Consider the following 23,312-nt stretch of genomic DNA (forward strand, 5'->3'; position numbering starts at 1 on the left):
GTCGCACCGATTCGGCCGCACCGGCCAAAATATAAAAGGCGCTCGTGGGAACGCTGCGTGTGCTGCTGATTGCTTTAATTTATGGTCCTCCGCATGTACAAACCCTCATCCCCATCCCGATAGCACCAATATCGGAACAGCAAGATATTTGTAGATGCTGGGTAGCGATGAGTTTGTTGTTGAAGAATAGGAATTTTATATATAAATTCAGAAGAGTTATTTCGTTTATTTAGCTGCCTGAAAATGTAAAATAAATTGGAAATATAAAATTCGACAGTTTCACGCAAACTCGATTTTGTAATCGATCAATCAAAAAGCAGCGGCTACATTACATAGGCTGAGGCAATAAATTGTTATTAATTGACTTAATATAGCTTAAAAATCCACATTCCTTAGATAAAAAGAAAACATGGATTAATCAATTATGTAAGGCATATTAAGGGAGATATTTTGATCATTTTTGGGATCTGTTCCTGGCTGCCCAATGCCATTGAAGGAAAAGGTGATTCATTAAGAGATCCGAAATGCTAAAAAATTAGCTCAATGCTGGCTGGGAGGCGAACCAGCACCAACTCGCCACTTTTTCGGTTTTCGCACCTTTCCAGCGGATTTAGGGCATTTCCAAAGAAGACCTCAGTGCGGCCACTTGGACCCCATGTTATCCACTTGAGTAAAATAAAGAAACTAAATAGTGTTATAAGTGAAAGGAAATTATCAATACGCATCAATAAAATTTACGTAGATATTGTTAAAAGTTTTTTTACTTTTAAAATATATCCTATGTACCTTAACCAATTAGGGGTGTCCAATTTTGACAGAGGCTTACGCCTTACATTTAAATAAACACCAAAAAGTATATTCCAATTTTAGATATCAAAATCAACTCTCAGATTATCTGAAAAGAGCATTGATAAATAAAAATCATTAAGAAGAAAGATGCTTGACATGTCATAGAAATACGAAATTTTCTTTATTGAATATTGCTCAAAATTTATATTCTTAGTTTTCTCGGGTTTCTCATAAATTTACTTACAATTTAAAGTTTATGTACGACGGGTGCAAAAGATATAGCCCCTTTAAAATTCAAATTACAAATGATTGGCAGACAGGCAGGCACTGTTGCGGGCGGCTGAGGAAGCGCAGCATGTGGACACCGTCCGGAGCGTCCACACGTGTTGGAGCAGCGGCGCCGCCGGTAGCCGTGGGCGTCCCACGAAGCATGCGGTAGGCGTGGTCTGTAGCGCGATGGGCGTTGCGCCGTGTTTTGGTCACAATACGAATTCATCCCCCTACAACGGGGGATGATTTGCGCGCGCATTATCACAATGCGGCGAGGGGAATACTACGCGAGAGTGCCGCCACCGCTGCCGCCGCGCCGCTCGTGCTGGATACACATGCATAAAAAATACAACAAACTGAGTGAGCGAGCGGCCGACAGACCGCGCTCTTTAATCAGGGGGTGGCCGGGGGAGGGGGGAGCGGCCGGCTGCTCCAGCACGTGCTTCTCGCACTCGCAGTCAGTCTTGTTCCACGCGCCCAACAAGCAAGAAATGGGCGATCGGCTCCTGCGCTGGCACCACCACCGACACACGCCGCAATTGTCGCCACGCGGAGCTTGAGCACTGTCCCGACGCGTGCGAGCCACAAACCGTCCTACTCAGCAACCGCAGAATTTTTCTACTCGCCTCTCGCATAATATTTTTTCACTCTCGGATCTATAGAAGAGAAGACTCAAAGCCAAAGCACCAAAAATGCCTCGCTGCCTGATGGCCAAGAAGTGGAAGTATCCGTGGGACCGTGAGAAGGCGGCCGCCGCAGCCGCCTCCGCCGCCGCCTCCGAGGAGGCTGACAAGAAGGCAGCGCCGCAGCCGTCGTCTCAGGAGTCGTCGCCGGCCCAACAGCCTCCTCCGTCCTCGTCGAGCTCGACCAGCACCACCATCCGCCTCGGCTGGGGCCCCTCCAGCCCCACGGCGGGTGCCACCGCCCCCAGTCCGCCCCCGAACGCGCCCGGAACTCCCGAGAGGGTTGCCGTTCTCTACAACGGTGAGTGTTATTTTATTTTGCCTTCCACCAATCTAATCAATCACGTGTCAAATTCCGATCGATCTTTTTTCTTAAACTTTTGTTTACATCGTGTTAGCAAATTTTCACGAAAGCCGGTCTCTCGCCTTAATTAACTACCTGCACCGACCGAATCGATTGGACCTGTCATTTATAGCATTTGGAGGCCCTGTGCCACAACTTCGATTTACGCCGATTATCTCGGCTGCAATAATTCAAAATCTGAGCGTGGGCCAATTCGAAAAGGCAATAAATCGCGGGCGGCGCGGAAAAGAACATCCCGTCTCGCATAAATCATCGGCGCGTACAAAAGCGTTTCAAGGGTCAAAAACTGCATAGCGAGTGGGGCCAGAAGAGCCCTCTCTTTAATAATTTTAAGCCACCGCGTGCAGCGAGAGTGTGTGTGTGTGTATATATATATATATATATATATATATATATATATATATATATATATATATATATATCTCGCTCGAGTCTGACGAGATCGATATTATGAAAGTTTCTGCTCTCTTCTTCTCGTTCTGCTCTGCGTGGATGAATTGCAGCGGAGAGAGCAGAGCCTTTGTAGCATTCCCACACACACACACACACTCACAACCAACCACCCCTGTGTGTGCGTTCGTACTACAAAACACACTGCTATACCAGCAGTAGAGGCAGCAGTCGCGGCAACAGGCCAAAACCCCAACCCTGCTCAACCTCCCAATTGTGCACTACATCACTATACGCATTCTGTGTGTACGTACGAGAATACAAACCGTGGTTGCTGCCGCCGCTGCCGCTGTGGCGACGGAAAAAACAGAGGGGATTGAATCGCCAGCAGGCATTTCATAATTTATAAAGATTGCGAGCGCGGAATTTTATTACCCTCTGTCTGGCCGAATTACCCGCGCCGAGATATGAAAACAAAGAAAAGACTCTGGCGACAAAGGAATTTCTCGAATTCCACTGGAGCTGCTCCGCCTGCGGAGGAAGAAGTAGGCAATCCGCCCAGCGGCGCCGTCAAACTTGTTGCCTAACTGTCAAAATCGTTTAGGATGAGTGAGAGAAAGACAAGTAGTGGAAATTCATACAAGTGTTTGCAGAGAATTAGGTGCGGTCAAATACTAAATTAGATTTACTGCCCTGGAAAACACAATTTACAACTCTTATGATTAAAAAGAAAAGAAAGAATAACATTGCGAAATAAAGTTTGTAAAATCAATTTCTAAATAATAGTGGCTTCTATAGGTTTGACGTGACTGCTATAATTAAAATGTATTTTTCGAATTCTAGAAATAATAAGAAATATATAAAATATATCCCTCAAATTGTTTTCACCAAGATTCAAAATTTAATTGATTTTTAATTCAGTTCTATTTTTCTTAATCTTTATTGGTAGCTCTATTGAAAGTATAAAACTATTCCCCTCATTATGGTTTTATTTGCCAGTACAAGCATGTAGATTACCTCTGGGACCCCGAAAATGCAATATTTGCGCATCCTCGTCGGAATTGGCCCGCTTACCGCAAACACGCTTGATTGCCGCACTAAAATCCACCGAGTGAATTATGCATAAAAGTTTGTGGAGTGTGTGAGCAGCTAGGCTGCGCGGGACAGAGTGCAAAGTGACTTTTGGCAGTCGATGTTGTTGTTTCTAGCATATTATATGGTCGTAGGACGGCATTATACAGCTTACAAGTGGCCGTGCAATATAAACAGCGGCGAAATTCGCCCACTGAGCGAACGAGCGAGCAACCAACTTGGCTTGACAGTATAAATTTCACAAGCCACTTTATGCTGCCGCCTCGCTGCACTGCACGGCGTCGTCTTTTTCAGGAGCTTTAAAACTTTTACATTCAGTTGTTGTAACTTGAATAATCCAACAGGGCACAGTAAAGTTTTAAAGTACATTCGCCATAAACTTTCAATATTACAACGTTATTCTTGCTGCTGCTGCTGTGTGGCGGTTAGAGAATAAGTCTGCTGCAAGAAAGTACGCCATTTCGTGCATCCACATGCAGAACGAGAGAGAGAAAAAGAGCATTTTAACACTCCACTCTCGGGAATATTACAATCAAGAAGATTGCCTGTGCCCTTTTCGTTCGAACGACACCTCATTCCAGGCTGGAAAACCAAATGCAGATTTTTTCTATATCTGCATCGCACCGCCCGCCCGCCCGCCGCCCGACCGACCAAGTCGAACGCCATAAATCACAATAATTCAGCAGCACATGTTGCCTGCGATAAATCAATACGCGGTTGGGCTTACGCAAACATAATCAGGTGCTCCGCCATGTGCACGCCACGTTATTGGTCTGTATAATTAATACCTGCAATTATCCATAATTGATAGTGGTTATTATCAATGTGTTGCTGAACGCCAACACACACACGCGCGCGCTGGTTCTAATTGTAAGTGTAATGGGCGCGGCCAGCGAGCGACGGCCACTCACGTCGTAATCCGCTGTTGGAAATCGTCCAGCACACCTTCCAATTGGGAAATTAGGATTCGCTACGAAACGGGCAAAATCCGCCACTCGCAATTCGTCGATGAATATGGGTTGGGCAATTGAAACAATTATAAATTAATTTGCAACGTCTCAAGCCAAGGGTTAATAATGCAATGCTTAACTTAATGATATTTTTTCTAAAGATATCTGGGTTGGACGTCATGTGGCAAGCATTTGAGCGTTTAATTACCTCCTTGAAATAATTAAAAAAAAATAACTAAGTCCAACCATTCTGATTAAAATTTTAATAGTATCATTCACTCAAAAGCTTACCAGTGATGATTTATTGTATTTTTTAACTTATTTACCTATTTCAATATTTTAAAAATTATATCCAACTCCTTCACAATTTTTTTCAAATTTCAAAACTCACAGAAGTATTGGCTTTTGCAACAGTTGGAATTTTAAGAGAATTGGTGCATTCCAGTTGAGTTTAATTACACCGATTAGCAGCGTTAATCATTGCAGGACCATTAGGCAAAGTGCAAATTTGCGTCGGAATTTGGTGGCACTAAAGCCTTTCCGAGGCATTAATCGATTCGGCGCTAATTAATTTTAATTGCGCTCGCTCGTCTCTTGCGCATATGCACTCCATAAACTTGAGTCGGCGACCACCGACATCTGCATACAACCCAAGGGGTTGGAGGTTCAGAACTTGACGCACATAAAGCACTTTGCCGGCATCCCAGAGGAATGCATTGTGTGTGTCATTCATAAATTATAGATTACAACATGACGTGCCGCCTCTCTTGCCTGCGCCCGCTGCCACCGCCGCTTAAATTCCCCGACATTATATTCCGTGCGCGTAATATATTTCGCAATATAAAATAACACAAGTTTATGTGCGCACCAGGTTCTCAAGAGCAGTTTCGCCGAGCCCCAGCCCTCTGAGGAGGTGCAACAAATAATCCGGCGCTAAACACACAATATACACCTTTGTGCTCTCCAACTGAGCCGGAAAACTCTGGTTTAGCCTCGTTCTCACCCTCTTGGAGGGGCTTGCGGTGGATCGTCGATTTATTAAACCCGAAAAGCGATTTTCCTCTCTACAAAAGTAGAGAGCAAGTTTTATTGCAACGTACGAGCATCTGCAAATCAAAATAGACATACAATTTATTTCATATTTTATGTTATTGGACATACATCGTTTTTGCTTCAGATAATGATTGGGATGATGCGTTTTTTTGGCTTCAATATTTTGAGCATGCAACAAGCTGAATAAAAAAACCGGCAATTCAGCATCAATGACCGATTAAAAAATGTAATAACAATGTCATTAAATTTTGTGTGTTTCTCCTTGATGCATTTGCCATTTATTGATGGATTCAAAAATCTTAAATATTTTTTTAACGAGAATTAAAAATAATAGAAATAATTTCCGTACTTTTTCCTTCCCTGATCTAGTCAATGGCGAATGTTGAATCCGCAGCAACCAAAATTATCCAGCCATCCCCCAATGGTATTTTGGCTACATTTCACAAATGCCGCTCTGCGTGGCAAACGAGAAACTCTTTCTTACACGAGCATAACAGCCATTTAAGCCGGGTGCAAATTTCAGTAACGGTGGCATAAATTTTGCGAATTTCAACACGTGATCAGGCAGATTAGGCGGTAACACGGCCGGGCCTCGCTTAATATCTCGCGCGCCTATTCGAGCAGCAAATCACGTTCCGCCGTTATGAAGGCCTAATGCATAACAGCCTGCCGCAATTTACAATAACGGTAATCTGGGTGTGCGGTGCGGTGCTGCAAGCCAAGTAAATATAGCATGTGCATGTGCGGAGGAGAATCGGCGTGCACTCGTAAGTCGCGTAATTTATGCATCACGCTGCTTGCAATAAAGGTCATAAAGGCGGCGTATCACTGAGACAAATGAAGGGTTATATTGGCGGCTTATCAGCAGCGACTTTTAAAGCTCTTATGCTGATGAAGATTTCATTACACACGCCGGGGTCAATTTAATTAAGATATGCGCGCGATTATGCGAAGGAGGAAAGGCAAAACTTGCACACTCGAGAATGTTAAAATACTTACGGAGCAGCGAGCATGCAACATCCATAAAAGGCCTGTTTTTTCCAACAGACTTGTTTGATCCTAGTTTTATTATCTTCCCGCCCTTATGCAAATAAGCTTCGAGTTTTTAAATTTGAATTTTTTAATTCAAACTCTCAAAAAGGCTTATATCAGATTCAAATGAAAAAATAGGATAATTTCAATTTTCGTTTCTAGACCAGTTTGAAGTCCTAAACGTAAGTTTGCAACTTTTTATATATAGGTTTTATTTTAATAAGTAAAAAGGAGCACACATTCTGAGAGTCAACAGGCCTTTCATAACATTGTTCCGAGGCGACTTATTTCCCATCTGCGGTCGTACCCGGCACCCCAGTGCTATATTTGCAGTAGGCCAAAACTAATATTTGCATAACTGCTGACCGGGCATGCATGCCCCGTGAAATCCGTGGAATGCTGATTCGCGACCCAGACCGGAATTTAAATCCTCGGAAACCAAAGCTATAGCGTTTCCCGTCGCTGCACTTGGCGGCAATATCTCTCAGCGCGCTCACACACACCATTTATTTTGCATTTAAGCGGCGTGCTCATTAACAAACCGAAGCTTAAGTGGTAAATTACGCCACCCGGCGTGCAGCTCAAAACAAGCGTGAGCACGAGAAATAGTACGAAGGGAATAGAATGCAAGCACATAAATTACGCGGGCGTGCAACGCACACGCGCCGATCGAAACCCCCTTTTGCTTCTGGCTGCACCGCATTTTGACAAAGAGTCGAGATAAGAACCTCACCGACCCTAATGACTCTTGACTCTCGGGGAAAAATGGCGAGACAGCGCCGCTGATTTATAATTATGGGGTTTGCCTCGCCTCTCGCTCTTTCTCTTGACGAAATTGTTTCCTGCTGCCATTTCGTGTAATTAATATTCGCTGATAATTAATTCTTGTCCCATTACACGTTCAACGCATTCATGATAATTTTTTGTGCAGCCAAATTCCAGAGGGTAAAGTTAATGAACATGTTTGATGTATATAGTGATTGTGCCAAAACAAAAATACCTAAAAAAAATAATTTTTACATTCTTATAGCGTTGAACGATTAAAAATACGTTTCCTGAGAGCTAAAAGCGTGATTGATAATATTAAAAGTATGCTTTTGAATTAACATATGCGCACTTGGTTCTAATTTTCCCCTTGTGTCGGTTCATTAACATGAAAATATATTTTAAAAACAAGCACCTTTTTTTGTTTCCTTTATTTTTTTTAACATTCGTTTTCAAATCCGATATTTATATTATCCAAAAACACCCACAATGCAACGATAACATGTTTGTTTTAATTTAGTAGTTACTCTCCAAAAACTCCAAAAATAAAATCCTACTAAAATTTAGTCAGGTTAAGACATTGAATAATTTATTTTAAAAATTTTCTTTTAAAACAGTTCTGTATAAAAGAACTGAATTAACAGTGCAAAAGATAATTGGCTGAAATAAAGTGAGTGAGAGTCGTGATAAGACGGATATCGCCATTCCCATCAGCGATATCAGGCGATAAGGGTGCCGCCCATTCGTAGGTGACGTAAAGTGGAGCACAGGCGTAGGGCGGTACCCAGATGACGAGGAGGGGCGGCGGTGCCGGTCCACGCACCCAGATGTGTTCTCCAGCATCAGTACGAAGCGGTGCACTGCCTCTGGACCACGTACCGCTGCCTCAGCACATTCTCGGGCCGGGAATGAGCTAAAAAACGCACATCCGTCATGGTAAGCGCCAAAACCGAACAAATCGATGTCTGTGTGTCCGCCATTTTTAAGTGCATGCCCGTAATCCGCGAAATCTACAAAGTGCCAGCCGCGTTTCGGCACTTTTTTGCGGCGCTGACAAATCCGTCAGCGATTATCAGTCGTAATTAAATTTGTCCGCTTAATAAATGCTTTGAATTGCACGGAGTGTGCGCCACTCTTAATGAGGGTGTTATTAACGAATGTGTGGCACGCAAATTACCTGTGCACCCGTTTTTGCTCCTCTCGCAATAAAAATGTAATCGCGCACGGCAAAGAGGCTCGCATAGGACCAAATCTCTAAAATGGAAATTTATCAAAATCCGTAGCAAATTTCTCAAATACCTAAAAAAAATATTAGATTTAGACACACAAAAAAGCCAGACACTATTTGAGCGCCCCCAGGAGACCGCGGCCGCCATATTGTACAGCTGAATTGTCCTCGCGAGTCATTCCTCGACCGAAACACATTCTCGCGTGCTAATTGTTGGCCTATAGCCCTGCATGCTGGTTTTTCAATTAGTCACCGGGTGTAAACATAAATAAGAACACACACACATGTGAGTGTGTGTCGGAGCAAGCGGTGCACTCACACTCGATTTACATTAAGTGCTCAGCACTCTTTGGTCTCTGCTCGGTACACAATAAAGAAACTGCTTTATTACTAGGCGTACACACGCAATCCTCATCAGGCCGGTGCTTTTTATTCTCAGACTAATTTGGTCTTAATCTACATGTAAATAGCCACCTGAAATAAACGCTCGCCGCGATCGATTGTCGAGGCAAAATGGTATAAACGAGCTTTGTTTTTCCATCAGTGCTCTTTTCTGGCGACTTTTTTACGAGGGTCCACCATTCTTTTTCTGCGGTCGCACTTTGGGAGGAGAAATAATAATAATATACGTGTGTCTAATGGGCTAACGAAAACCATAAAGCAGGAATTTATTCCAGTCGCGCGATATTTGCATTTTGGCTCGATAAAAAGCATACAACAAGACATTTGCATTAAAACAAAATTTATTTTAGCACAGTTGCTGCTTTTTGTGAGTGGCCTTATCGTATAATAGAATCAAATAAAGTTGTACGAATTCTATATACGTCTGCAGCGGCCGCTGCTGGAGAACTCTCGTTTTAATCACCTTTCCTTAATATTATTTTTGTATAAAAATCCACGAAAAGCAGCACGCCATAACTCATATTGCGCTACTTAATAACAATAATTTCGTGATAACAATTATCACCGGGACCTACTTTGCATCGAAAGGCACGGCTGACCTTTTTTGCTCTCTCTGCGCACACATGCACAATAAATTATCATACTAAAAATGGTATAATTTACAAAAGGGATTAAGAGCGAAAGGACATAATTTGTAGTTACGCATATTCGTGTGACGCAACCCTTATTTATATTTTCTTCGGTTTATTCAAATGAGTGCACAACATATACTAATGAATTATTTATTTGCCTTCTGGAACAGCTACTTCTTAATTAGAATTTCCAGCCGTTAGTGGAGAGTAAGCGAGAGAAAAGGGCGAAAATTGTGTATTATATGCGCGTTATCATTTCGCGCATGTACATTGCATGCATGCACAAAAAATAACGAGATCGCGTGTCTTTCGTCACGTGATCACTCTCTCGAGAAGGGGTTAATCGTCGAATTAACGCGATAATGTTGAAGCTGACTATGCACACATGTGAGGGTGTGTGTGTGTATGTGATTAAATTTGTCATATCGCAGTTTGCGCAGGAGGTGCAAGCAACCCTTTTTCGAATTGCGCGTAATTGCGTCATAAATCATCTTGTTTTATTAATCCAACTTCATTTTAATGCAACACAGCATTACGTGCATTAAATGATCGCATATAAAACGCATCGTGTTGAGTACTTTCATTGCCAATAATATTTTGAGTTAAGTCAGAAAGAGCCAAAGTAAACTAAAACTCACCAGTCGGTTTAATTTTGGTGCTTGTGCATATCATTATAAATTAAATAAAATTAAATAGCATTTCATTGAAAAAATAATTCACAACTTCAAGCCTGTAGAGATAAAACTTTAAATTAGGAACCGCGGACTGAAAAATGAATTAAATTCATGGTTAAGGTGGCAGCTCTTGTACTGTCCATTCTTTGGTGGTAATTTCAAACGGCTTCTTCGCCGATTTACATTTAAAGTCGTAATTCCTCCCTTCATAACTTGAATTATTATTTTAATTTTCGCCCTTGATGTTGCTACTGCAGACGGCAAACTTTCGAGAGGAGATTAATTCGAAATTTTACGGCCTCGGCCCTGCTGTGCTAATTTGCATATAAATTAGTGCGGCATTAGCCGAAAAGATGGGCTTTTTCAAAATTCAAAAGCGTGCGGCCAGCCTGCTGCAGGATTTGTGCAAATTAACCACTCCCCTCGCATCAAACGCCAAACTAGGCGCGTTAATTAATTAATATTTGGCGAGCGAAGCGAACACATGTGTTGCATTTCAAGACAACGTTGACATGGTGTGTAGCTCTGATTGTTTGGACGAGAGCGCATTAATTAAATGCGGGAAGTGACAGCTGCGCCCGTGAACCACGCCACCCGCACTCTAATCCGCTCTGTGATGCATCAAACAAACACATTCGCACGCATCGAATCGGCTGCGAGACAAAAAGCGCTGCGAATCTCTCTCTCTCTCTCTCTCTCTCTCCCTCTCCCCTCTGGCTGCCCATTCATCCGGCCTGTGTCTGAATTCTGATGCATCGATTTAGGAAAGCCATCAGTTGGCGAGTATCGATTGGCGTGACAAAACGCGAGAGCCTGCAGCGCGGCGCCCGCTCGCTGCTCTTCTCTCGCGCATCGATCGCCACACGCTGTTGCTGCCGAGTGACGCTTTTTGTTTCCCAAAGTAGCCTTCAAATCCACACTTTTATGCACATATGTGTATCCGCGTGACCGAATGTTGTTCTCGCGGCGTTGCGTTTAAATAAAGAAAAAATATCCCGGCTTGTGATCAATACATCGCGCCGGCCACCAAGGCAATTAATAAAATTTCAAGCAGCGCGGCTTAATGCGTTCAGGGAGAGGCGAACTTTTGCGCAAGCTAGGCCAGAAAATCGGCGTGGCTGCTCTTTTTTAATTTAAAATGCTCGGCGCCGCAGAGCAGGCTGGAGCGACGGAGGGTGATTTCATAAGAATGGCACAGCAGTGAATTAAGGGCGCGCGCCGGCCGGAGCCATAAAATGCGCCTCTCGGACAATCAGCAGGACTGAAACGAGAAGCCGCCAGCAGAAGCAGTTTAATTAGACCCTTCAACCCTCTCTCTCGCTCCAGCCTAATCTAGATTACCCTGCTTCCCGCGTATTCCGCTCCCGCCCGCCGCACCCGAGTGTGTGCATTAAAGAAGAAAAGCGAGTGTAACTTCTGTTGTAGCTGTCTACATGTGATTAAGCGACCAACTCTCGCTTGGCCCTGCACAAATAAACTCCTGCTTTTATTACTCTTTTTCAACAACTTGGGAAAGGAGGATGGATATAGTTGTCCCCCTGTATCGATTATGTCGTAATTAAATTCGACATCCAACAGTAAAAACATCATCGTAATTCTTTCCTAAAATTATGGTACATATCAGATTTATTTGGTGTTAGCGCCAATCATTATTTTACGAGTGCAAACTCCCCCATATATGGAAAACTTTTCTTTTATCGACATTTTGAGAAGCTAATGCTCAATAGATGTTATGGCCATTAGAAAATTCATCGCGACCATAAAATACCAATATCCTCTGCACCGGCAGCAACAATGCAAAGTGCAACAGTCGGGCGGTAATAAAAAGCCGGGCTGGCGGCTCTTCATTGAGCAGCAGAGAGCAGCGTCAGTTCTCGCCCGCGCCATCTTGGTTCGCAGCAGCAGCTCTCCATTACGGCGTGCTGGATTTTTGGCACAGTTCCAACTTCAACATAGCAAGCCTGCCTTGGCCGCCCGCCGCCGCCGCTGCCGCCGCGCGAGTACCATTTCAACCCTTTGCTGCATGCGATGTAATTGATCCGTCCATTGATCGGCCCTTTCCAATCAGACACTCACGGAATCCGTGTCAAGACCGTGACCCAGCGTAGTGGCTGAAAAGAATAACTGCTTTTTTAATCACTCTGCGGCGGCGAATCGAGTTTGAAATTTGTCATAATCGGCGGGCCGCAATTATCCACGCCGCATAAATTCCACGCCGACAATAAACAGGCTTGTCATGCATGTAAAATGCAAATCCTTTGATCGTCAGCCAGCAGCTGACTGTTTAAATGTGCACAATACCGTGATGGATACACATAAATAGTGCCCGCCAAATTACACACGGGCCGCATTAAACGCGTACTACACGCTGCCTTCGAATATTTGCACAGACAGAGGCATTCGGGCGCACTCCATGGAACGTACACAGAGCGCAGGGGTTGCCACACGCCAGAGCCTAGTTCAGGGAAAACCTTAGGTCAAACTCAAATTGAATTCAGGGAAGGCATTTTCCAGCTACACGAATTGTTGGGAGCAATTTTAAAAATTAGAAACACTATCTAAATCTGAACATATCTGCAACGAGCACTGGAGTGAATTGAAAAAATGCTGGAGTTATTTGTTGCTATAGAGTTGAGTATTAAGAGAGAATATTCATATTTATTATGATAAGAATTCTAGGGAATTGATAAGTTCCTATTAAATTATCGTCTTTTTTCTGTCAAAATATATTCGCTGTTTTTTCTTCTGTTTGATAATTGTTCAATCGGCCAATCTGAGTGCAGGTTTTAGCTGTCGTCTGGCAACCCTTGGAGGCGCTGCTCTCTGCGCAATTGTAGCTAGTGCTGGGCGGAATAACAATAATGCGAGAATAATAGTAGAAATAATAGAAACGGCTTTGACGGCGCAGCAGTATAATTGCGCGCCGGAAAATCTGAAGCGCGTTCCTCTCTCTCTCTCTATATCTTCTTATTCCGAGTCAATGCACACTTTGCTCTCCTAAGAAAGGGGCCGCGCACTTGCTCAAACAAGCCCCCATATTTTCCTCGAGAAACATACAAATGAGTATTTGCTCAGCAAATTCGCCCGCTTGAGAAGAAAAACTCTCCCAAGACATTGGGGGGAGGGCATGAGCTTAAAGAATCCTGCTGGAGTTTGCATTTTTAATTCGAATAATTGATGAGGGCGCGCATAATTAGCACGGGAAAACTAATTAATAAAGGGATTTTGAGGAAAAAGCAGTGCAGCCGGGGAAATACGGCAGTCGCTGCGAACAGATTAAAATTTTAACGACACCTGAGGGGCCGCGACAAGTTTTAATTCGGTCCCTTTTTGCGCCTTGTTTCGCCTATGATGGATTGCCCGCTCGTCACGCCTGTGTCAACACATGCGAAGGGGTGGGTGGCTCTTGGATTCGCGCGCGCTTCCATCAAAGTGTGTTTATACTAACACGGGATTTTTTGGCCGCTTGCTCACTGCCTGACGAGGAATTTCAGCGTGGCGGCAAAGTGAAAGGCGCGCCTTTGAAAGCCCTGGCTGTCGTGTTTTTTCAGCACGGATACTCCATCATTCTAGCACAAAGACTAATTAATTGATTCAAATTCTCATTACGCGGCAGGCTTTCATCACAAAATCCTTTTGCCGTGGTGTGCACCGGGTTTCACTATGAATATGCAAAACAGATATTTTAATAAATTGGGGTGCGAAATAAAGGCGAGCCAGCACTATTATTTGTTAGCGTTGGGGAAAATTTTCATTAAAACTTAAGAGGCGCTGTTAAAATTATTAATCATATAATTATTTTATGGGCTCTGTTCAATGTCATTTGAGCAGCAACATAAATAGTATTATCTGTTTTTCTGCTTAAATTATTAAGGAATATTGGGTGCGCTTTTAAAATGAAACAGTTTCATGATGTTTTAATAGTTGATGTGAAAGTTTTCTCTTAATAATAAAAATAATAAAATATTCCAAGATGCACTCGATATTAATTAGTAAATAAAATCGGTAAAGAGAATTCACCTGTACAAACGAGATGCTTAATATTGTTTGTTTTTATTTGTTAAAATACTACGAAATGTTGTTAACGTTTGCATGGTAGCTCCTTCTGATATATTTGAAATATTCATTTAAGTGGAAAAACTGTTAATATAATTAAAAAAACACACACGCAAGTCAGAACTTCAGTTTTAGTGCAAACATAGATTTATTCAATTTCCAAACGAGGATTATGCTGAAACCACGATTTCCATGCACGCCTGACTCGCAGAGTGAGTATAAATTCATCTGTGCCGCATCGCGCGCGCTCCCCTTTTTTATATGATTATTCCAACACATCGGTAGAGACGACAAACATGCATGCAGGGTTGCACGGCGGGCAGACGAGGGGTGCATAGCATGTACAGCGTTTATTCCACCTGGCGGAATGCTGTGGCGCGGCGCGTGCAACTCGCAACCAGTAGTGCCTCCCTCTCGGCGCGAGGCATTATTTTGCCGCGAACAATAGCGCGGCCTGCAACAATGCGCACCTGGAGTTTTATTTCGAGTCACCCAGCGAGGGGACAAAAAGGGATCAAGACGAATCTGCAGAGATTGGCCGGCCGCATGCAGATGTTAATCATCTGCCCCGATAAAAGGTGTAAATATGCTGCAAAATAATAACAATAACAGCGCAAACGAGCAACTGCTGGTCGGCTTCGTAGAATGAACTGCTTGTTTCGCGCGATAGCAATCGCCGAGCCAGCGACAACAGGCTCTCTCTTTTGCAAGCGCGATAAATTCGGCCGTGAATATTTGATAAGGTTTATTTTTCATTAAGCCGCTCAATTATTAACGAAGGAGAGTGCCTTTTATATTGCGCCGCCTGAGTAATAAATCATGTTCGCTTATTAAAATTTCAAAAACAAGCTTGCTTCTGCGTGTGTGTGACAATAATAACAGCAGAGTAAATACGTGGGTGGGTGGAGAGAAAGAAGGGGTCGCCCAGGCTATATAACAACGCCGAGAAACGTGTTGAGACGTAATGAAGTAAAGGGATGTGTAAAAACAGATGAATCACATATTCCAACTTCTTCATTCGTTGCATTCAGCTTATAGAGATAATTGAGATAACTAAATCATATATTCATTTACGATTTACATTCAGTACTGGATGAGAATAAAATATCACTAGCATTTCATGGATCAATTTTCGTTACGACCTTTGGTGCAAATATTTTTATTTTTCCTGCTTATCAGTTACCGTAAATATCGAAATTGATTTATAAATTTTCATGAGCTTTAAAAAAAATTAAAACTTTAAGAAAAATTTTTAAAGCGAGCTATATGCAATATTTGAAAATTGGCTATTTCAATGATCAACTGCTTTTCACATCCCTCGTCCAGCGAGGGGTCATGCGATCCATAACGAGGATTTTGCGAGTGTGTTCAACAAGCTACACATTAATATTGTATGATGCATAGGAGGCTTTATTGTTTCCATCTCTCTCTCTCTCTCTCTCTTCGCTCGATGGTCGGCGCGCTCACTCGCTCGCTAGTTCGCTCTCGCAGCTTGCATGACCTCACGGCGTGGAGCAAAAAGTACCACTATAATATGGAATATTAGAGCAGACCGTGTTGGCCCCGGCTTCCAGCTGTTGTACGGCACACCACCGGCGAGATCTACGCCATTCTGCACACTTGTGCAGAATCTATTCGGGAAATAATAAAAAGCATTGCGCCCTATAAATAACAATCACATCGATTCAGTTAGTGTGTGCGCGCGAGGGGCAATCAGGGGCTGAATTTTTAAAAAAGCCAGCTGTGCACGGTTTTAGCTGGAAACAGCAGCCGGGATTGTGCATTAAATTTGCAGGCTGGCGGGCGCAAAATACGGAAATGCAATCGATAAAGCTGTGAGAAGCGTAGCCGTTGTGCAAAAAAATTAAATTGCAAAACAGCAAACGCAGTTTTGGCGTGAACTATTTTCGTGAATTCTGCAAATAGCATATGTAGGTTTGAATTTCAGTATTTTGATTGAAGGAAGAAAGGAAATATCTGCAATTCTGAATAAAAAAATTATCAATGAAAGAACAATTGATAATCTAATATTGAAAAGAATAAATGCTCCAATTTAATCAAAGCAAATATATAATTAGATTAACACCGACGGTGCACAATTTGCAAATGTAGCAGATTTATTCAGAGTATAATCGATTTCGTTGCATACATATATAGAGTAAACTATAAACGATAGTTTAAAAAAACATGATTACGGTTCAGATGCATCTGCATCGATTATGCGTCAGTAATGGTGATTATGAGATGCAAGCAGAGCGATTATAAAATCAATTATTTAGTCTGATCGGATCGACTACTTCCCCCTGGCACGGTGTGAATAAAACATTTGATGGTTGTGCGTGTCTGTTTCAGGCTACGTCCAGGAGCTGTCGCACGGGCTGAGCTTTCCCTACCTGTCGCACCGCGGGCCTCCGGCGCCGCCACACCACCATCACCACCACCACCATCCCCACCCGCACCACCATGTTCCACCTGGGGTTTTGCTGCACCGAGGCGACGAAGGGTACCAGTTCCCGGCCGAGGCGTACCACCACTACCCGCCCACCTACCTAGCAGAACCGCACCGCTACGAGGAGCGATGGGCTGAGCACCAGCCGAGTCCGGCGGCGCCGCTGGCGCCGCTGCCGCCCCGCAAGTCGCTGGCCATGTGCTACACGAGCACGGGGGCGGCGTTGTCGCTGCCGCCCAAGAAGAAGGACATCTACCGGCCGTACTCGCTGCAGGACCCGGTCAAGCCGAGCCACAAGGACCTGAGCGCGGCGCACGCCATCCTCGACCTGAGCGCGTCTAGTCAGCCCGAAGCGTCGGGCAACGCGTCCACCAGCGGCGACGAGCGGCCGCCGTCGACAGTGCCGCCCTCACCGACGCCGTCCTGCAAGACGGTGGCCTACACCTACGAGGCCTTTTTCGTGAGCGACGGGCGCTCCAAGCGCAAGACGACGTCGCTCGGCTCGGCGTCGCCGATGCGCGACCCCACCGAGAAGCCCAAGTACACGTGTCCCGAGTGCGGCAAGCAGTACGCCACGTCGTCCAACCTGTCGCGGCACAAGCAGACGCACCGCAGTCTCGACTCGCAGTCGGCCAAGAAGTGTCCGACGTGCGGCAAGGCGTACGTCAGCATGCCGGCGCTGGCCATGCACGTGCTCACGCACAACCTCAGCCACAAGTGCGACGTGTGTGGCAAGGCGTTCTCACGGCCGTGGTTGCTTCAGGGCCACCTCAGGTCGCACACCGGTGAGAAGCCCTACGGCTGTGCACACTGCGGCAAGGCGTTCGCCGACAGGTCCAACCTGCGTGCCCATATGCAGACGCACTCGGCGGCCAAGAACTTCCGCTGCAAGCGATGTGATAAGTCGTTCGCCCTCAAGTCCTACCTGAACAAGCATTACGAGTCGGCTTGCTTCAAGGACGGCCCGTCGGGCGTGCTGACGCCACCAAGTTCGCCGGGCGACGGCCTCGTCTGCTGTCCGACCACCTCCGACCTCCACCTGCTGCAGTCGCCGCCGCCCTACCCCCCGCCACTTCCCCTCCACCCTGGAGTCTACGCTGCTTGAATTCCGCGCGCTTTGCATTGTCTCTCAACTCAACACTCACCACACCCTCGTTTGGTTTGCACCCCCCAGCCCCCAGACAACACCCTCGCATCAGTCAGCCATCGTAGAACGGTTGAAACAGCTTTATAAGAGTTCAATAATGCTTGTCCACACGATTCTTTTGGACTTTAGGTGTGATTTTTTTGCTGAAACATCTCGTTCAAAAAGGTACACACACACCCACTCGAAACAGTCAAAAACGCATATTTACAAACGCGCATCACGCTTTTTATAAGGTAATATACAAAAAGAGAAGACGTTTTTAATGAATTATGAAACGCAAGTGCCCTAAAAGTTAAAAAAAATGAATTGAAATGATTTTCTCACCAAAGTAAAAAGGAAATTTTTGATAAAACTGATATTGTCGAATTGCATGTTATTTTTACAGACGGTCACTTAAGCACTGTTAAAAAGTGAAAACAAGTTTTGTGAAAACAGGGTTCATTGTTCAAGGACGGATGATGAAAAAATCCAAGAAAAAAAAATAAAAACAAACAGTTTTGACTTCAAAAGTACGATTTTGGAGGCCATTAAACGCGAACGGTGACATAAAAATGCACATTGCCTTTTTAGATGAATTTTTTTGATAAAAAGTATTTTTCACACAACGACCATATTAAATGGATGTCACGCCCATAAATCATCTCCCTCAAAACAAAAGATAATAACATGAAAAAGTAGAGGTTTGAGTTTGTAAATACTTGGAGCGAAATTTATTGCGAGCGATCGCACGCGGCGTGCAGCAAGCGTTTCAAAAGCGAAACACTCGGACGCGGGCGGGGCTGTAATTAAATTTTTACGCTCCGCACGATATACCAGAGAAATATCGCGCAATAAACTTTCGCCCCCCAGGTATACACATTTAGATGTAATTAGTTCCAAAACCATTATAAGCGTAGTCAAACACAAAAGCAACGATTTGCTGTGAAAACTTTTGCGGACAGAGGAAAAGTATGATATACTTGTTTTCGTGATTTTGCGTGGCTATTTTACTAGAAGCCAGAGATTCGCTTTTGATTTCGAACGATTCAAAAGCGCTCCGCTCCTCACATGGGCGGGGCGCGCAATGTTTCAGCCACAACGAAATAAAGATTGCTGTAGTCAAGCTCTAACGATTGCATCGAACGCGATGGATCTCGAGTACCTAGTGCATAGCAGAATATTATATACACTCACAGTCACATAAACCTATATAAAAATAACAAATATTATGGTGAAAAAATTAATACACAACAAACACACGCGTACGTATGTAAACTCACTCAGCAACACACTCACTATTAAATAGAGTAGCTCACACATATACCAGCTCAATTATTTTACATATTATGACAACAGCATCAAACTGCTGTCGTATTGTATGCATTTTCAATTATCCGCCGACAAACGCGCAACAGAAATCGAATATGCAAATCGATTAATTGAGTTAGCTCAGCTGGCTAATTTATGCGACGAGAGGAGAGCGCGGCGCAGGCAGAAATCGATTCGGGCCTTAGCGCGCTTTTTGGTCTGTGAGTGTAATATGCAAAATAAGTTGACGCTGCCGTAATAAATTTCGAGAGGCAAAACGCAAGTCGGTTGGTCAAAAAATAGTAAATTACGAGAATGAAAAACGATGCATTTATTGAATTGTGTAACGACAAAAATAAATTTAATAAGTCTGAGCATGCATAATTTTGTAGGAAAAGCGCAACGAAAATGCAATAAAAAGTTTATTAGCAACGAATGCATATATATAGAGAGAAAGAGTAACTAACATTTACGAGAGAGCACTTTCGGAATTTAAGGGCTTTGTAACTAGTCACCTCTTACCCGCAACGTTGATATATATGATCTCCAACTTCGAATACATTCCAAAAATTTGAAAATTAAGTAACTAGGTATTTAAGATTTCTCTACCTTATAGCGATCTTTAGATTCTAGTAGCAGTAACTAGTCGAGAGGGTTGAGCAGTGAAAAGACAAAGCGGTATTTCTGCAGTCTGTACATATGTACTCGTGTAAACTCCCAATGTATGCCTAGCGTGTAAGACGACCGCAACTTTGAGCGATTGATTCGATTCGGTGCTTCTGTGCGCCCGGAACGCGGCACCGCCTACTTAATTACTTTTCTGTACATACAACGCAGGCACTGTGCTGCATTCCCGTTTTCCCCCGAAAAAAAATATATATTGGCGAAACCCGATATCAGAGAGTCATTAGTGAATCCGTACGTGAGTGTGTGCATAATTGTTACCCGAGAAGGAAAAAATAAAAGCGGCGGCGAATAATTTTCCGGCTCCGTACTTTCTCCGCTGCCTCCGTTTCGCCGGCGCAGCATTTTGCAAATTAAAATCGGCGCTCCAATCCTTTTAGACCGAGCGAAAATGAACACACGGAGAGGGAGAGCGCGCGCGCAAATTTCCCACAATGGTCCGCTGTGAAAATATTGTGAAAGTCGGTCTTGTCGGACGTATAATGCATAAGTCACTTGATAGCTCTTTCTCTCGGCGTGCGCGCGTGGTCCTGAACAAACATTTTGCCGTCGGAGTGGGTGCCCGCGCTATGTAGAAGAACTCGAGCGCCCGGGCGAATACACAAACCGTCCGAGTGACCCCTCTCTTGACTTTGTGTCAATCTCGGCCCGCGTACACACGGCACACGGTAAATAATTAATGCCAGAGTTCATCAAGATTTCTCTTTTAACTCGATTCTGAGTACTGTTCTCGCTTTCCCTTTCTTCTCCGTCGGCCTCGGCCTCGACGATGCGCCTGTTGATTTTTCCCTTCGCCTTGCTTCATGAAAAATCCAACGTTTCTCGAGTAATTTGCTCGATTCCTTCTTCCCCGCCTGTTTCGTGCGCGCACACGAACTCTATTCACCGCGTGTTCTTCCATTTCCTCGTTCTGCTATCACGTTTCTAACTTTCCTATCTGTTCTTCTCTTTTCGCTCTCCTATCTTCTTTCCTATACATTTCTGCCATCGCGGCGCAGTGCGTTTTATTGCGGCCCTCGGCTTGCATGCGCGCTGATAAAAACCTCTTCCACCTGTCGTCTACTTTCCGATTTCCGCTTTTGCTGGCTCTGGCTGTGTGTGTGTGTGTCATAAATGTAAGGACGGACGCACTCGTAACTCTCTGATTCTGCGCCGATATTGGAAAATGAGTGAAAATCTAGTCCCGCAAAGTCGTGGTAATTAACCCAAGTTTAGCGTAATAGCTATTAACTTGCGATTAATATTGAACTTTGATAAGCTATAAGTAAGATTGGCTAGATGATTGGTCGAATGGACTTTTCTCCCTTGCTTTCGCGGATAGATATATATCGGTTTGTGTTTTTACGAGGCCGGTGATTCAAATTTACGACGAAAGACTAGTTACTTCTTTATTTGAAGACTTGTGTTTTTTTCTTGATCTCTCTCTATCTCTCGAGGAAACGTATTCCTATTTTTATTGCCGTCGACGGTAAGAGCCAAAACCAATTTTCTAAAAGTTTGCCGAATAATTTTATCTTCGCCTTTTGGCACGTGTTTGAGCGTCTTAATCTCGAGAGCGCTCGGCAGACTCGAGTGGTTTTAGTGTAAGTAGCTATTTGTTTGTGTACTTTTATGATTATTTGGATGCTCTGTGTCATTTAAGGTCGTGACAGCAGAAGCCTCGTCTTGTTTAAACGCTACTTCTGCATTTATTCAATTGTGAAAAAGCAAGCGACTCGCGAAAGGCGAACATTCCATTTTATGATAACCAATTTAGTTTATTATCTAGTCTGAAAGTCTCGTAAAAAGTCGTCGCAGCACCAACAACAACTAGTCTTTTTTTCCATTCACTCACCTTTACGGAGAGCAATAATCAAGGAAATTTCGCAACGAATTTTACCCCTGAATTGCGCTGACACAGAAAAACAGACAACGATTTTTTGTCTGCAGATCGTGCACGATCTGCGCTTTTACACACGAAATTGTTTCGGTCATGTGAGCGAAAGAAACGAATGCGAGCAACATGTATGCACTCTAATCATAAGATAGCAATAATTTTAAGCATTATTCTGATTATATACATTATTGTTGCGAGCAATTTTAACTGGCCTGAACTCTGGTTAATGTGCTTTGACGAGCTCGGAACTCGCCAGGTAGAAAAGACGACGACGAGCTTAAAAAGGAAATGACGTGAGATTCAATTCAATTAATCGGGTGTCAATTTTTCGGACGGCGTTTTGGATTCTGAGGCGATTTCCAGTTCTCGGCATGTGCCAGAAAGTGCCAGGTATTCACAAGCAATAAATCTCGTAGTCTGGCCATGAGCAATAAGGAGTCGGATCCGCAGTCACATTTTGGCTCGGCCGGCTCTCTTTGAGCAATAATTGTGGCCGCTATGAAGAACACTTAAAGTTAAGGACAAACAGTTAACACGATTCAAAATATTGAAAGTAATCATAAGAAAAATATCAACGATTAGGTACATAGACACCTGACTTAGACTGCCCATATTTAATTAACTTTAAAAGCTGTTAAACAAAACGAAATTTCAACTTTGAATAAATATTATGTACTACTACACAGTTTACGATTTCGGAGTTGTATTTAAATTATTAATCCGTAGCATTTGTTTTGAACACAACATCAAAATCCATCAGTTGCAACGAGAAAACGTAGGATTGCTCAAAAAGTTCGCGCGTGCAGCAATATTTTCAAGGAACGAAACACATAAATACATACATACACACACACACTCTCTACATAAAATACTCACGAAACAACGTAATTTTCAAAGTTAACCGTTATATTGAAAAACAAAAAGGAGATTTAATCTAGCCTGAGTAGTCGTCCAGTGATTCCACTCTTATCTAATTAGTCGGTTGATCTCTACTAATATGTAACGCTCCCTTTCCCTGTTAGTTCCGCCGTCCACAGTTGAGAAATTAGCCACACAGAAGTCACCCAGACCCCAATTTTAAATCAAAGATGTCTCTGTTTGTAAATGCGACCTCGCAACACCTTGTCGGTCGCATGTTTCGAAAGCTGCTGATTAGTCACGGTGTAGCTCGAGTTCGTGCATCTTGTTTAAACGCGGGGCAACTAATGTACTCTGGTAATAGCAAATTTTGTATTTATATTTTCATAATAAATAGTGTAGAAACATTACAAAAACATCGAGTTGTTTGATTTTTTCCTAGAAATCCCCTGCATTTGTTTCCTTGTTGATCGACACGCGATTAAAAGTCAACATACACTAAATGTTTATCGCTGTTTTCCAGCGGAGATAACGTATCGTGATTATTAACTGCGACTAAATAATTGTTAATTGCACACTCTACAAAATTAACAGTGCTATCAAGATCGCAGCTGAGTTGAATTGGATTTAC

At 43.5% G+C, this 23,312-nt stretch overlaps 1 protein-coding gene across 1 annotated transcript; it reads left to right on the top strand.

Annotated features, from left to right (window-relative positions):
- The first annotated feature begins 1,452 nt into the window (after nt 1-1,452).
- On the top strand, nt 1,453-23,097 carry scrt (scratch). The gene is made up of 2 exons (XM_065482790.1): nt 1,453-2,043; nt 16,733-23,097. The coding sequence occupies exons 1-2, from the start codon at nt 1,752-1,754 to the stop codon at nt 17,932-17,934; spliced, it is 1,494 nt and encodes a 497-aa protein (XP_065338862.1). The 5' UTR covers nt 1,453-1,751; the 3' UTR covers nt 17,935-23,097.
- The last annotated feature ends 215 nt before the right edge of the window (nt 23,098-23,312 follow it).

The sequence above is a fragment of the Cloeon dipterum genome, chromosome 3 (assembly GCF_949628265.1).
Source record: "Cloeon dipterum chromosome 3, ieCloDipt1.1, whole genome shotgun sequence".
NCBI classification, from domain to species: Eukaryota; Metazoa; Arthropoda; class Insecta; order Ephemeroptera; family Baetidae; genus Cloeon; species Cloeon dipterum.